The 11,372-nt window shown below is 36.0% G+C and overlaps 1 protein-coding gene across 1 annotated transcript; it reads right to left on the minus strand.

The window, feature by feature from the left end:
* Positions 1 to 3: 3 nt before the first annotated feature.
* On the minus strand, positions 4 to 11,170 carry LOC104887977 (GPCR-type G protein 2). Its single transcript, XM_048640757.2, is given in 15 exon segments — positions 4 to 679; positions 807 to 964; positions 2,427 to 2,557; positions 2,813 to 2,884; positions 4,805 to 4,891; positions 5,053 to 5,079; positions 5,517 to 5,609; positions 5,819 to 5,907; positions 8,634 to 8,712; positions 8,967 to 9,096; positions 9,176 to 9,218; positions 9,221 to 9,289; positions 10,202 to 10,309; positions 10,489 to 10,589; positions 10,678 to 11,170. Coding segments are annotated over 14 exon segments (1,395 nt in total). The 5' UTR covers positions 10,893 to 11,170; the 3' UTR covers positions 4 to 679; positions 807 to 813.
* Positions 11,171 to 11,372: the final 202 nt, after the last annotated feature.

Consider the following 11,372-nt stretch of genomic DNA (forward strand, 5'->3'; position numbering starts at 1 on the left):
GTTAAAAACGGAGAATGTATATATCTAACTTTCCCTGTTGAATTCATAAAAATCGTCCTGACAAGAATCCGAAAACCTGATCTGAGTTACGCACAAAATATGAGTCTATGGGCACGATCATCTCTCATTACATACAACACCTAGGGGAAAAAACGATTTGCAAGCTGCAATTCAAATTGATCTATTTTGACAGAAAAAAACATGAAAGGTGATGAAAGATTCTTGTATCTATTTTGAATTCAATATGTTCAATCAACATTTTGATTCAACACCTCTTCTATAACACAATGAGGAAATTTACATACACTTTTCTAATACATCCATAAATGTGCTACTTGAGCCTTCGCAAAAGCTCGGATGCTTCAGTGAAGGTGCCAAAAGCCAAAAAAACCTCTCATAAGAAACATCCACCAAAACTGCTACGGCTGCTTCAAGCTAGCATGCTGAAAATTGGAATTACTTGAGTACCGTCATCCAAGGTCGGCTCCAGTAGACCATATCCCGGGAAACATCTCTAGCTATAGAACACCATGAATTTTCTAGAACAATGTTACCGTATCTACACACAAGACGGAGCCGAATTTACCAGCATAGGATACAATGACTGACAACTCTTCTTTCCCATGATGATACATGCTGTGTGATAGTCGTGTGATCTTGATTGGCAGCACCCATACTTCTGTCAAAATGATCAAGATCTATGAGCCGAGACAACTCATCCACAATACTAACAAATGGGCAGCAAAAGGGTTCAACATTAGAACATGGCAAAGAGATAAAAAGAAGACAAGGTCAGAGGGACTTACATGCACCCTAATCAATTGGATGTTTGTCAGCTTGGCGAGATGTATAATGTGCAGAAAGCAAAAGCAAGGAAAGGAAGGCACTAGCAACGAATATTGCATCAAACCAGCGGTGATAGAAGTCAAATTGTATATCTCCCAAAACATCAGTTATTATCATCCTGCAAAGTTCAAAAAATCACCACTAAGCTTGGGGTATAAAACCTAATTCCAGGCAGCCGAAAGCTCCAGAAGTTATAAGCATTTGACTATTCGCTGCACAACTTGATAGGACTGAGTTTTTAAAATGATAAACAATTAGAATGAGAACCAGATTTCCTCCCGAATACTCCCTCTATCTGGAAATAGCAACACATTAAATAGGGGACAGAAATCCAGAAACAGAAGGAAGACCTTCGACGGATGAATACAATAGTAGAAAACTAAGGGGGTTGGGAAAATGATTTAGAAGACTTCAAACCAGAGACAGAAATCTACCACATTCAATACATTATCCTAATATGAATATTGAAAGCAGTGAATAAATGGCAAAAATAGCAGTGAAGAAACTATCTAGCACTCTGAAGAATTTTGTCTTATAACCTGTGAAACACATTATCCTTAGATCCTGATGAGCTGATCCTACTCATAGACATGCAACTTCAGGAGGGACTCATCTGCATGAGGAAGGTGGGGAGAGGTTCTCATGGTGATATAGTAACTTTATCACCCATTAGACTAGTCTGTTCCCTAATATCTAATACTCCCTCCGTCCCAAAATATAGTTCCCATTTCTCTTTTTTCACGGTAATTTATGCAAGTAGAATCTAAGATGGATAGTAAATATTTTTTGTTTATTTAAATAAATGTTGTATGGGAAAAGATGATTTTAGGAGAGAGAATGGAGAATTATTGGTGAAAGAGCATTAATTGTAACATTTTTGTTGAATAAACAAAGGAAAAAAACAAAATTCAAGAAGCAAATAAATGATGGGACACGTTTTTTCTAGACAAATTATGGAAAAATGTGGAAACAAATATGGAAATGGGAACTATATTTTGGGACACCCAAAATGGAAATGGGAACTATATTTTGGGACGGAGGGAGTAATTCTTAAAAAATAGTGTGCATCTTGTGAGTATATCTTCAAGTTTGAAGTTTGATAGTGTCACAACTCACAAGTAGTAATCGAAAATATCCATGGACCTTAGCATTAAAAGCTAATCTACAAAATGAGGGATAAGGTTTAAAAGATCATGTCCTCCCAGCTCCCACTAGCATGTAAAAATTTATCTACAAAATCAAGAAATGTCAAGTGCCACTCAGAACCTAGACGTGCACAAGCTTCACCCTACATGAACCCTAGCAATAACAACGTTCAACAAAAATTCTACAAGTGATCATAGATGGATGTCTGCCAGCAACTTCGCATTTTGTAGCTCTCGGTGTTATAAAGCATCAGGAACCTGACTAAAAGAAATTTGAAAAGGGGGGGAAAAGCAAACAAATGATTGAGTTTGCCCAGGGACAGCACTCTAGAAGATGGGGAAATGGGCAAAGTCAAGCAAATAACTGTGTTTTACAGCACCAGGGTAATTTAAAAGATTGCTAACAGAAACAGAAGGGAAGCGCTGTATCATTACCTGTATTCAGTTGCTAAACTTTTCCTTATCAAAAGAATAGATGAGACAAAATACATGCCCATAATTTCTGATAAAAATAGGACAACATTGCTGGAAGATCCACTCCCACCTCTGGAAACTGCAAAGAAAAACTGCAAGTACCAAAGAATTCAAGTAAGAAAGAGAACATTGGATGTCAATATAGAAAGGAATTGACAAGATACTATGTCAAGGTTTTTAAACTCATATAGGTAGAAATTTTCTATAACAGGTGGCAACATATTGCTTCATTCATTAGTTTTACTCGACAAATAACACACATTTACAAGCTATCAGCAGCATAATTACATGTTGTAAGAGCATGAAATTTTAGGGGAAAGGACCTTGAGGAGTTGAGGTAACATTACCTTCATTAGATTTGATAAAAATCCTCGAACTGATATGACAATCAACATCCCAATGAATAGTAAAGATATATACTGCACGATAGAAGACAGGTAAATAGAAGGTTAAGAAGAATGCCAATAAATGACCACCATGACATCAAATATCACCATGTGCAGGTTGGATCTAGAGAGGTTAAGATGCAAGGCAAGAAGTTAACACATGAACAATGAACTAGTCAGCAAAAAAAAGAAAACATAATCTAATTGTTCTTCGCATATCTCACACGGATTGCAAACTTCATCATAAAAATATTACAAATACTCAGATAAGCATCAACACTGAGCACTTGGTTCAAGCAATGAAAACGCTTATTAAGATTGCAAACTTCAACATTTATCCTAAAAGGTTATGATGGTCCAGTAGTTTTAACTTTGCCCTCAAACCTAGAATGTCCATGATGCTTCATCATCATTTTGGAGGTGAGGGCCTGCGGGCACCTGAGGGGGCAGCAATGAACTAAGCTTTGGCCAAATATGAGAAAATTTTGACCACCCCTGGACTGTAGGCCATTTACTTACTCCTGATCCTTTCTAATTCAGGAGAAAATGTCGATTTATCCAGAATTTATTCTAGAATAAAAAATCAAAACTCTTCATAAATATCTTTGAACGCACATAAGAACAGCAAAAAAAAGTAACATTACTCCCTCCGTTTTAGAATAAGTGTCTCTTAAGGTTGTCTGCATATAGATCAAGGAGAGGTTAGTTTTGCATTGGAATTCTAGAATGACAAGCAATGGTGCATTCGAATTTTCAACAAACAAGTAACGGTACATTGATATGTCAAGTCGTATATAATAGGAAACTTAAGGGAAAAGAAAGTTGTTATACCGAGATTTATTTAGAATGAAAGGACTATTAGCAAAGAAAGCAACACAAAATCTGATAATGATCACCCTCTATCAATAACCATCTATACAAAATAGCGTACCAAGAAAAACCTAGAAAAATTGAATCTGCATGACGATAATGCCAGATCGAGAAAATAACTCAATTTCATTAAAAGCAATCAGTAAATTGTAAAGACTCACTGAGTCTTTCCAACAAAAAAGGGCCTACAGGATTTCCATGATTCACCAAAGAATATACTATTCCAAAACCTGTGTAACACACCTATTACCTCTTTTTAATACAGAAAAATAAACATGAATCCTTCTGTTCCACAAACGACCTGTTTAATTAATCCTCATAAACCTGCTCCGAGTCCATCCTTTTCCTCACTGAAACTGTAATCCAAGCCTTTAACATCACCCAAACAATCTTTTCCTTCATAATATCTGCTTAAAATCAAAGTTATCTCCGACTTTAGCATTGGACTAAGTAAACACCTCAAAATCCATCGTTACTAGCTCATATTCTCTTCCTCACGCCTTGTTTCTGTTTCTTCAACCTAACATCCCCCGATATCAATTTCTAGAAACAGAATGAAAAAAAAAAAGCTCCGCCTATCATAAAAGCCCGTATCCAGAAGCGTTTGTTAGTGAAGTCTCTCTCCTCCTTTTATGGTCCTCTTAGAATCAGTGTATGCGTTACAGAATTAGAGAAGAAGTAAGAAGAGACTCGATGAAGCTTGAATGATGGAGCACCACCACTCCAAAGCAAGTCGGATTTTCTATATTATCATGGCGTACAATGAGTTCATAGTAGGGTTAGGGTACTGATTGTTATATCATTATCCTTTGCAGACCAATAGGCCAGAACATGTTTTAAGAGGTTTTTCTGAGTCAATCGTTTGACTCATAAATAGGCTTAACAGAATGTTATCTTTTCAATAGAGTTTGATAAATAAACAGAGATGCTATTCCATTTCTAAAGAACACCCATCATTACATGCTAGGAGAGAGCAAATGTGAGCAATAATGTATCTGAAGTTAGGCGCCATAAAAATAACCAAAAGCAATAGGAAGAGTCATTATATACTAGAAGCAATATCTGAAGAATGCATTATATCACCTGGGATAGTAAAGTAGCATCTATTCCTATATCAAAGTATTGTAGGAATATACTGATCGTCTTTGTGACAGGATCAACTGAACCAGCCTGTGAAGAGATGGGGGACAAAAAGAAAGATCATCAGGCTGCAGCCAGCTAATTGTATGTCAATATGTCATCTCAGACACCATCAATAATAATAAATAAATAAATTATTAAGCTGGAAAGGTAAGCAAGTCCCGATATAGACTAATCTGGCAGCAAAATACCTCCTTAAAGACAACGCTCTGCAACGACTGCAAGATCAAGGAAATCAATCAGTAAGACAGAACATATTGCAAGAACAAGCCAAAGAGAAAAATAGAGACGTAATACTAGGTACCATATCTCAGAACTCTAAAAGGAGTACCACAAAGCTACATAATTCTGTAACTTATAGTTCAAAGGTTATGGAATTCTCTCTCCCATTTCCAATTTTCTTTATCACCTCGAAATTCCATTCTCTAGAGAAATTTGAGATAATAATAATACTTAGTTTACTTGCCCCAACTATTAATCTTCCTGTTTAACAATATATTTCTATTATCATACATAATTTCTCCTCCTTCCTTTTGTAAATCTCCATCTCTTAAGAAGTCAAGATGAATCACGATTTCAGGTACAGATTAGCCACCACATTGGGACAACTTCATATCAGAAGCAGGTAAGCTAAACATGTAAGAAAAGTCTCCACCTTAATCATTTTGTATACACAATATATTGAACATGCGTAGCCCAAAAGATTCTGCATATGGCCTTTCCAGGTTCGAGAAAAAGCAGCAGCTTCCTGAAACATGTGAAATATGAATCAAAAATAGTTTTCAAAACCACAGCTGGATCAGCTCAAGTACTATCTCACACAAAGAGGAGATGAATTTGGGACCAGTTCATAGATCCAGAAAATCAAACATCTCAAATAATTGCACATTCATGATATTTTAATAAGGTATAGCAAGACAAGATGCACAACAACGCACAGCAGTGAGCAGAGTGTACCTTAGCCTGGCGAAGCTCATAAATCTCCAAAAACAGCTGCTTTGACAGCTCCTCTAACGCCTGCACCTCAGCTTCTAGGTTCTTGATGTCTACAATAAAGAAAGGAGCCTTATGAGATGGGCAAAGAGCCTTACGAAGTAGGCAGAATTTGCCACAGAAGAGAAGGTATATAGAAAGCAAGAAAATTCTGCAATGAAATTGCAGTTTAAGACCTAAACATGCGTGCAATTATAACGTCTTTCCTCTATTTTCTTTTGCAATAAGTACTCTGTATAAAATAGAGAAAGAAGTAAAAAACAAGATAAGAATCCTTGAGGCAAATGAAGCTATTACACATTCACCCAATTCCTTTGAATCTCCGTCGTTGCACACCTGCACTGCACTTAAACGCACTATACAATACGTTTTCCTCGGTTGCGAATATCTGCCAAACCTTTCTGACTACCAACAATTGGCCAAATTTACCTTGGTGCAGCAGAGTTGTTGGATACAGTGAATCTGGAGTTTATAAAACCTTTACTCTCGTTCATAAACATACAGGAGCTGATTGTAAATAGTGTGTGAGTGTTCAGTGAGCTGTTTTCCAGCAGAGAGGCACGTTTACAGAGTGACATAGTATTTAGCCCTCCAGCCCCAAAGACTCAAAACCCAGATATACTGTTCCATAATGGGTGTAAAGGAATTGAACTCTTCTTGCACCAATTTACCAGAATTCACAATCGACCTATCAAAAACTGGCAAAGCAAAGTCCTCAATACAAAGTCTGCCATGACTTGAGCGTCAAGTAATGCTTAGGCCAGTCATACTTGAGTTCTCTTAGAGCTCTCCATATGCTAATTTATTTAGTATTTCGCTTGCATGTTTTTACTATCCTACTTGGGATAGGTTCTTCTTGTTTTCAGCATCTAGGATTCCTTTTATTGTTATCCTTTATCCTTTTCAGTTGTTATCTAGTTTTTAAGTAAAGTTATAGCAGACAATGACTTAGGGACTTGTCCTAAGCATAGTAGGAGGAGCAGTTTTATTTAAACAGCTTATTTTTGTATTCGAATTAATCATTCACGAAATACAAAGGAGAGTTTAAACAGATTTGTTTGTTGAACACAATTCCGAAAGTTGGTAATTGATTTCTTTAAGCTTTCAGCCCTTAGTTTGTTTTCTTGGTGACTAAATTCTTTAGAAATCAAGCTAAGTACTACCCGGAATATACTAAAATCCATGCATTCTATTTGGTTTCATAGACCATATACATCACCTGAACACAACAAAAGCAAAAGCAAAGGTGCAGAGTCTAAAAGGAAGAAACACTAGCCAAAATTTTGCACTATATTATGAGAACAAATTAATCACATAGGATTTACTTTTAACTTTCAAGTCATTTAACTTTTAAGTAGCTTGCATCTTCATTTGATCCAAGACACCAAAGCTCCATGAGGCTGCGACTTTGATGCTTGACTGAAAATAATGAAGCACTTCATCATCGACATCTAAAAAGAAACAAAGTGCCATACGAAGTCAACGACACACTCATGCACAGATAGTTCATTTTATCTGAATGTATGCAACTGTAAGAAAGATCTGACAGAAGGCACCTGAGATGAGAGAGAAAGAGAGAGAGAGAGAGGCTCTGAAAGCTGATACAACAATCCCCTGGAGAGGTGGAGAGAAGATTAAGCAACATAAAAGTTGAGGATGTAGAGAAAAAATGACACCAGCTTCATCCCCTTCAAAGGTGAAACATCAAAGAGCACTTTAATTATTATTGGCAGGTAATGCGCTAAGGTGGTGAGCCCCATATTAGGCTAGGACCATAGAAGGCTACCCTTATTTTGGATGTTGATGCAATCAAAAACCAGGCAGAAAAAGTTGTAAACGTAACAAAACAGGACGAAGAGGAGAGGTGTGCAGTACCACCTTCAATGGTGAACCAAGATAAACCATGTCCTTTCTTTCGTTGGAGAGTTATGCTCTGTTATTTCACGAAAATGAATATTTGGTTCAGCTACTTTCATGGTTAATAAGTTCAGATAAGTTTTGAATTCAAGGTCAACAAGGCTACTCAAGTTTAATTCAGAACTACAATAAATACTAATGATTTTTAAATAAGTCCTAATACGTTCATAGTCAATAAGTGCATATAACACCTCATAAGTTCACAAGTTAAGATAAGGTCAAACAGCATCTGAAAAGTGAAAATCACGTGAAAACAGTGCAAAGACAATGCACCCTTAGTAGGCCTCCTCTAAGGCTAGGTCATTCTACGATGCAAGTTGGATGGGCTTTAGTATGTGAGGGAGAACAAAAAGAGAAAGAAAGAAAAAACAATGATATTTAGATTGGAATACAAGTTGCTAACTCGGGCATGGATCCAACTTTCAAGAGTAACATTAAAAATGTACCAAGAATACACGGACCCATTTCAGCAATGGTCCGAAATTAGTATATAGCTACACAAACCTGATAATCCAAAGACAGAGAATAGTCAACCTTTGGCTCCATTAAAATGGACATGTCTTCTAGTATAGACATTGTCCAAATTTCTTAATTTCCTTGTCAAGACATTCCATGGGTCATAAGTGGACCAATTAAACCTCCCCTCACATCCAAAAGAAAGAGATCTAATAGAAGAAAGTTGATAGAAGCTAAAACAACCCTTCTTCAAGTGCACCATAACCATGAAACCAATACCAACGTAAAAAGATAAAACTACCCAAGATTTAGACATTGCAGTAGCAGCTTGTCAACAAGATGTGTTAAACCAAAACATACTGGAAGATAATAAGATCAACCTAAATAATGATAGAAGGCCACCAACCTTGTTCCCTTTGGTCTTCCTGTACAGATCTCACAACTGTTCCAACAATTCTCTTGAAGAAAGATCGAGCATTCAACTTCTACAACAATAACTAGTTAGTGAACCAAGCAATCAAAGCAGAAAATTGAAAATCACAAAACGAGAAAGAGAATCTCAAGTTTCACCATCTGCTGTGGATCAGAACATGAATCTTAAATTAGCAACATGAGTTCCTCCTCTCTTAGGAACGACAAAACAAAGCATGTATGCAATAGCTAAGAAAATCAACCACGATATACTCTTGCCAACATGGCTACATCAAAAATAAGAGAAGACCAGAGAGAGAAAATAAACCTCTTCTGATACTTGACTTCGTTCCATCTCCATTTGACAAAGTATAATTTTCTTCTTTTTGGTAACGCATGTCTCAATTGATTGCATTAATTGCCTCTCCAAGGATTTTATTTCAAACTCATCAATCTCCCTAACAAGCATAACCCCCACAATGTAAAGCTCTCACACCCATATAATAAATGTAACTAGGAGAGCGATAATTTATATACCTAATAAAGAGAGACTGATAACTGTAAGGTAGATTGACAGCCATGACAAGACAGCCATGACGGTCACTCCAATGACCCCAATTCGGCTAACCAACTGAGGCATGGTAAAAAATCCTGACATAGATGAGAAATTAAATTGTTTACAAAAGGGTTCTGACAGATAAAGTTCAATTTGATGAAGACTAATTAGTAGGTTCATGAATAGATCTCAGTTAATGAAGATATGATTTAATTTTGCTCAACAAACAATGTTTCATTTACGGTTATGGGAATATCAGTGTCACTAAAATTCAATTAGAAGATCATATTCATAAACCTTAATTGGTAGGTTGATTGATGAACCTCAAACCATGCTTGGTGCTCCTTGGGGCTTGGCCCTTGGGTGTAACGCATAATTTGCCACAATATTAGGGTAACAGCCAAAAAAATAGTTGGTGGTCAAAGGTCCCACGTATCAGTAACAAGTAAAGTCAATACCACATCATAAACTAGAATGTTGGAGCTATAACCTAAGTCTTGACTTCAACAAATCCTCCCATCAACAATCAACACCGGGCTGTTGTAGTATACCAAGATGAGTATGATATAGCATATAACACCAAGACATATAAATAATTTTTAATGAATCAACCTAATGAGAATATGAGAGGGGGACTCTTGGGCCCTTGGCATAGCACAATTAGTTAGTTGTTAGTTCTAGTAGTAGCTTGAAGAATAAGCTAGAGAGTTAGTGAGGGATCAAATGCTATAAATACAGAACATTAGGGAGAGAGAGCATGTTGAAAATTATTTAGAGTTCAGTTTGGTGTTTGGGAGAGTATAAGCCTCTCGAAAGCTTCTAATTATCACTTTATTTTACTGCCTTCTAAAAAATCATTAATCAAAGTCCATTTGATTTCTTAATCTTCTTCTCTAATCTACCATATGAATGTCAGTTCATTACATGATTCAACAAAACCATGTCTTCACATAAAGAATCCCCAATGTGGGAAGCATAAGCAGGAAAATCTGAACGACAACATTTACCTTTATCAGGTGATGGCATGGGAAAGTGGATGCCCATTCGCCAAAAAGCATACAAGAAAGCAAACAAAAATAAGATAGCCCCAAGTGCAGCTCGCTCCTTTCTTACACCTAATTAAATGATCAGATCAAATCAAAACAATAATTCCATACCAGCCAACCTACAAAAATAACCTATACTCAATTTCAAATTGCAAACTAACTCAAACAATCAAAACCATCCCTAATATGCAATACATTGTCAACGAAAATCGACAAAAGCTCGAAAGCAAAGATAAATCAAGACATACCACTATTACAAAGCATTAAGTAGCAATGATAATACGGCAACATGAAGACTAGTAACAAAATCAAGCAAAACAAATCCAGCTTCCAGTTCATCCATCTCGCCCTACAATGAAACATAATTATGAACAAGTAAAATCACAGTATATAAAATTCAAACTATCCAATCAAAAAAAACAAGTAGAAATTCTTACTCTTTAGAAAGAATAGGAATAATCTCGAAAAGAACAAGTTGAAGAAGATTACAAGAAAAAGCAAAAACAACACTGAAAATGATCTGAACTAAAACTCTTTTTTCTTCATACTCTTTGTATAATCTACGATTTAAAAACCATAAACCTCCCCATCCAAGAAGAATTAGTGAACCTACAACCTCAATTCCTTCGATTAATGTCCATCCCCAACCCATTTTTAATCTTTCTCTCTTCTTTCTGCAAGTATTGAACAATTTTCTGATTTCAATCGAAGAAAACCCTAATTAATTGGGGATTGCGGAATTGAGATGTGTTTTTGCTTGATCTGATGTTTTTGAATTGATTTTGAGTTTGTTAAACCTCGAAAATCAAATGTAGTGATTCAATTTGATGATCTATCAGACTCTCATTCCTGTTCACGTCAGTTTTAAGCTATCGACTATGTAGAATTATGTTTTTGTGTTACGTTCTGAGAGCATACAATTACTAGACTCACTAGTCACTATCGACTCCGTTCTGTTTTAAATAAAATATTATGTGAAATGAGTAAATGATACTATTTATTGATCAATTTTGAATCTAATTTATAATTATAAAAAAAATATAATCAAGTGGAATCTTGTTAGATTCATCTCGATGTACTATCTAAGTATAATTTTTTGTATTTTTTATGCATGCACAAGTAAAGATATTAA

This window comes from Beta vulgaris, chromosome 3 (genome assembly GCF_026745355.1).
Source record: "Beta vulgaris subsp. vulgaris cultivar EL10 chromosome 3, EL10.2, whole genome shotgun sequence".
NCBI lineage: Eukaryota > Viridiplantae > Streptophyta > Magnoliopsida > Caryophyllales > Amaranthaceae > Beta > Beta vulgaris.